Source organism: Vigna radiata, chromosome 6 (assembly GCF_000741045.1).
Source record: "Vigna radiata var. radiata cultivar VC1973A chromosome 6, Vradiata_ver6, whole genome shotgun sequence".
NCBI classification, from domain to species: Eukaryota; Viridiplantae; Streptophyta; class Magnoliopsida; order Fabales; family Fabaceae; genus Vigna; species Vigna radiata.
In genome coordinates this window covers 14,736,218-14,741,813 of record NC_028356.1, presented here as the reverse complement: position 1 = coordinate 14,741,813, position 5,596 = coordinate 14,736,218, and the positions used below count along the sequence as shown (strand labels likewise).

The window sequence follows — 5,596 nt, the reverse complement described above, 5'->3', positions numbered from 1 at the left end:
ACTAGACTCGGTCGGTCTAGTGTAATTGGTGGACGTTATAGTCCATGACCAAGACTCGGTGGGTCTTGATGTATTTGTTGGACCAAGACTCGGTGGGTCTTGATGTAACTAGACTCGGTCGATCTAGTGTAATTGGTGGACATTATAGTCCATGACCAAGACTCGGTGGGTCTTGATGTATTATGCCTTTGATAAATAATCTGCAAGATATGTAACTGGAATACTATATTGAAATAATGCTTGAAAGAAAAGAAAATTGTTCTGTAAAGTGTAATGAATAACAAAACATTAACTATAATAAAATTTGAGATGGGTGACGTTCCAAGTATTCGGAACAACTTTGTCGTCTAAGTATTCCAGTTGATATGTGCCGTTCTTCAAATCTTTGCTGATTCGGAAAGGTCCTTCCCAATTGTCAGCCAACTTGCCGTGTGATTTGTTCTTTCGTGCGTCACCTCGTTTGCGCCAAACGAGGTCACCTTCGGTGAAATGTCGAGGCCTGACTTTGGTATTGTATCATCTGGTTATCAGTCGCTTCTGGGCTTCATTCTTGATTAACGCAATTTCGCGCCGTTCAGGCAGGGTATCCAGGTTCATCCGTAGTTGTTCTTCATTGAGAGTCATATCTTGTATATGCCGTCGGAGAGATGGTTCTCCTATTTTGACCGGTAACATGGCATCTGTGTCGTACGTGAGGTTGAACGGGGTCTCACCTGTTGATCCGTGTGGTGTGCACCGGTAGGCCCAAAGTACTTCAAGCAGCTCTTCGACCCACAAGCCTTTAGCTTGTCCTAGGCGTTTCTTTAACTCGGAGATGATCGCCTTGTTTGCAGCCTCGGCCTGCCCGTTGGTTTGAGGGTGTTCTACAGAACTTGTAACATGTTTGATACCAAGTCCTTTGAGGAAATCTTCTAACGTACGATCGATAAATTGCCGACCGTTGTCAGTAATGATCTTCTGTGGTATGCCAAATCGGCAAATCAGGTGCCAAATGAAACTTTATACTTTCCGGGCACTAATTGTTGCAAGGGCTTCTGCTTCGATCCACTTGGTAAAGTAATCGATTGCCACCAAAAGGTATTTGCATTGTCCTTTTGCGAGCGGTAGGGGTCCAGCTATATCCATCCCTCATTGTGCGAATGGCCACGGGGATATGATGGCCATCAATTCGGACGAAGGGATTCGAGTGTCATGTCCGTGGGATTGGCAGGAAATGCATTTTTGAACAAACTCCTTGCAATCTTGCTCAATTGTGGGCCAGTAAAAGCCTGCTCGTAATATCTTGGCTCTAAGTGTTCTCTTTCCTGTATGAGAGTCGCAAATTCCATGATGTAGTTCTTGCATGACGTACTTGGCTTCTTCGCCGGATAAACACTTTAACAGAGGCGTAGTGTATCCGCGTCGATAAAGATCATCTCCTATGAATGTGAAGCGAGCAATTCGCTTAGAATCAGCCGCACTCACCCGAGCGCCTTGCTCTTGCTGAATTATCAGCTGTATTATATCCTGTCGCCAGTCAGTTGTGGAAGGAATAATGCTGGTGGTGCATGTTTCCAAGAGGGGCTGTTCTAGCTTGGTTTTGATTACCAAGGTAAGCTGGGAATTTCCTCGGCTATGTGTTAGTTTGGAGAGTAAATCTGCTCGGGAATTTTGTTCTCTGGGTACATGAATAATTCTGAAAGTGTCGAACGCTTTAATAAGGTCGCTGACTTTGTGGTAGTATCGCAACAGATGGTTGTTTTTGACCTGGAAAGTGTCGTTAATGTGCCCCACAACCAATTGAGAATCCATTCGGCATTCTAAGTGGTGGATGTCTAGTTCGGCCGCCAGGAGTAATCCGCTGATGAGAGCTTCATACTCCGCTTGATTGTTACTGAGCTGGAACGTGAAGGATATGGCTTGCTCGACAAGAAGACCGTTCGGTCCTTCCAATACTATTCCGGCTCCTGCTCCTTGTTTGTCTGAAGATCCGTCAACGTTCAAATTCCACACGGACGGTTCTGTTGCAGGGAGTAGCTCGGCTGCAAAATCTGCCAAGTGTTGTCCCTTGACGGAGCCTTGTGGCTCGAAGCGTAGGCCGAATTCGGATAATTCAATGGACCAAGAAACCATCCTTCCGGCTAAGTCCGGTTTCCTTAGGATCCTGGCGACAGGATGATTGGTTCGGACGACAACTTGATGGCTTTGAAAGTATGGGCAAAGCCGCCGAGCCGCAGTAAGCAAGGCCAATGCCACTTTCTCCATCTGTGAATATCGTTCATCGGCTCCCTGCAAGGTTCTGCTAACAAAATAGATGAGTTTAAATACCGGTGTTTCCTGTATGAGGGCGGCACTTACCGAATGACCGGACACGGAAAGATATAATTGTAAGTCGAACCCCTCTTCCGGACGGCTCATGATAGGCAGGTTGGTCAATATGCTTTTGACGGCGGAGAAGGCCGCCTCACAGTGATCGTCCCAGTGTCGAGGAACATTTTTCTTCATGTTGTTGAGTATCGGCTTGATGTGCTCGGAAAGCCTCGGTATAAACCGTGATAAAGCGGTGAGGCGTCCGACTAAGCATTGAACTTCTTTCAATTTGGTTGGGGTTCTCATTTCCAGGATTGCTCGACATTTGTCTGGGTTGGCTTCGATTCCACGACTTGTTAGCATGAACCCAAGAAATTTACCTACAGATACTCCGAAGGTGCATTTGGACGGGTTGAGGCATAAACCATACCTTTTAAGTTGCTGGAAGACCTCTATCAGATCTCGTAAGTGTTGCTGATGGGAACAGCTTCGTACGACCATGTCATCCACATAAACCTCCATGCAACGCCCGATTTGATTGTGGAAGATTTTATCCATGAGTCGTTGATAGGTGGCACCTGCATTTTTTAGGCCGAATGGCATTACCTCGTAACAATAATTAGCTTGCCGGTGATGAAAGTTGTGTTGTCTCGATCCGGGGCGTACATTGGAATTTGGTTATACCCAGAGTAGGCGTCTAAGAAACTGAGGACCATGTGACCGGAGGCGCCGTCCACCAGGCGATCAATGTTGGGGAGGGGATAGTTGTCCTTGGGGCAGGCCTTGTTTAGATCGGTGAAATCTACACACATTCTCCACTGACCGTTCGATTTTTTAACCATGACCACGTTTGCCAACCAAGTGGTGTATGTTATTTCGCGAATGAATCCGGCCGAGATTAGCTTGTCAACTTCCTTTTGTACCTCCACCCTTTTTTCAGTGCCGAGCCTTCTCTTCTTCTGAGCAATCGGGCGAGCCTCTCGGAATATGGATAGCTGGTGAGTGATGATGTCGGGGTGGATGCCGGGCATATCTGAGGCGCTCCATGCAAAGAGGTTGTTGTTGGTTCGTAACAGCGTGGTGAGGTTGCTTTCATCCACAGGAGTGAGGTCAGCTCCTATGTTGGTAATCTATTCATCATTCTTCCCCAGGATGAACGATTTGATCTCCCCCTGGGGTTGAATCCGGTCGTCTGTGTTGGTCCTCGGGTCTAGGTCGACCAATATAGTTTCAGGTCTTCTGTTCTTCCTATAAGTCGTGGCTTTCAAGGAGGCGGTGTATTATTGCCGAGCGGTTTTCTGATCTGCTCGAACGGTGCATATTTCACCCCTTCCGGAAGGGAATTTCATCGCCAAGTGAGGAGTGGATACAATCGCTCCGAAGGCGTTCAGGCATGGACGTCCGAGAAGAGCATTGTATGAAGTGTTGGCTTCTACTAACAAGAAGCGCACACAGATTTCTCTGGATTGGTCGCCGGTACCCAGGCGGGTTCTCAGGTCGAGGTATCCCCGGGTGTCAACGCGTTCTCCTGCAAAACCAACAATATGCTCGTGAAAGGGTGTTATGGCCTCCTCTGCTAGGGCCATCTTCTGGAATGTTGTCCAGTATAGAATGTTGACAGAACTTCCTTGGTCAATTAGGACTTTGCTCACATCATACTCCGCAATTCGGGCGGTAATGACCATAGGATCATCCTGTTCCGGGTCTGGGGCGTGAAAATCCTTGTCGGTAAAGGTGATGTCCGACATTGACAAAGGGTTCCGGGCTATTGTGTGGACGCTATGTAAGTTCCGCAAGTGTCTCTTGCGAGCAGAAGATAAGGCTCCTCCCCCGGCAAAGCCTCCCGAGATGGTGTCAATGCGGCCCTTTGGGGTCGTGTCTCGCTTTCTGGATCTGCTTCTCGAACGTTCTCGAGGGCGTTCGGGTTTTCGGCGCGAAGGCTCGGGACTTCTCTTAAATTTTCTGGGGGAACGTCCCCGTTGGGGGGAACGTCCCCGTTGGCCTGTCTCTGCTTTAACAAATTCTCGCAGGTACCCCGCACGGACTAATCTTTCTATCTCATCTTTAAGTTCTTGGCAGCCTTCAGTGGAATGTCCTTGGTTATCATGAAACCGACATATCTTGGACGCATCCGCATCTCTAGGCGTACGCCTTTTGTGGATGGTGATTAGGTTGGCTTGGAAGGCTTTGTCGAACACCTTTTCCCTTGGAGCTGTAAGGTGTGTATAGTGGTCGTACCGAGGACCGAGCGGGGCTTTTAGTTCTCTTCGAGGGGGCCTTTGATTACGACCCCTGTCACCCGTTCGTCTATCATCACGTTTAGCATCTGTGACCGGAGCTTCGATCTTCTTCCGGTAATGTCGTTGGTCCTCCATTTTGATGAATTTGGTCATTTTTTCCTGTAATTCTTCCATAGTTTTCGGCAATTTGGCATATAAATTTTCCGAGACAAATCCTAGCTTGAGGCAGTTGGGAAGGTTGCTGATAATGAACTCATGGGAGACACCTTTCACTCTCCTGGCAGTCTCCGAGTATCTGCGCATGAATGTCCTCAGTGGTTCGTCTCTCCCTTGTTTGAGATTGACGAGTTGGGCCGCGGACACCCTTTCCCTCCGGTTGGCAGAGAATTGCCTCTTGAAGAGCGTGGTGACAGTATAAAAACTGTCAACAGAGTTTGGAGGAAGAGTATAGTACCATTCTAGGGCTTCCTCTTTGAGAGACAAGGAGAAGGCCCTACATTTGACTGGGTCGCTGTTGGAGTAGAAAGCCATGGAGTCGATGAAATTTTGGAGATGGTGTTCTGGATCTGTCGTCCCGTCAAATTTTTCAATTTGAGGGGGTGGTCGATCAGGCATTATGGCTTGCATAATTTCTTCAGTGAATGGTAGCAGTTCAGGTGATCGCGGAGGACGACCGCTATCATGGTGGTGGCGATTATTCCGGCCGTTGTGGTGGCCATCATTGTGATTGCCAGTGTGGCTATTGTCCTCTGACATCTCCGGTCGTCTTTCTTTCAGTTGGGCTATTTCTGCAACGAGTTTCTGATGTGCCTCCTGTTGCTGACGAATCATCTGGGTCTGCTGTTCCAGTTGAGCCTGAAGCCGTGTTATGAGCTCTGTATGATCAGTTCGTCCATGCTTCGGGTGGTCACCATTTGGAGTCTTCGCTTTCGGCCCCACGGTGGGCGCCAAAATGTTTCGGTAGGAATTTTCTGGGACCGAAGGCACTAACCTCGATGACGCAATTCCGCTTCCTTCTGATGCGAGATCTCCAGTTCCTTCGCCGTCCGTTCTTCAAACCGTCCGTC

General features: G+C 48.2%; 1 protein-coding gene across 1 annotated transcript in view; it reads right to left on the bottom strand.

Moving 5' to 3' along the window:
• Positions 1-2,891: 2,891 nt before the first annotated feature.
• Positions 2,892-5,596, bottom strand: part of LOC106763475 — a 4,227-nt gene continuing 1,522 nt past the window's right edge. The window contains exons 2-3 of the mRNA XM_014647662.1: positions 3,617-5,580; positions 2,892-3,406 (exon numbers count right to left, since the gene is read on the bottom strand). Of these exons, the coding sequence (XP_014503148.1) occupies positions 2,892-3,406; positions 3,617-5,580 (2,479 nt within the window). The remainder of the gene's footprint in view (positions 3,407-3,616; positions 5,581-5,596) is intronic.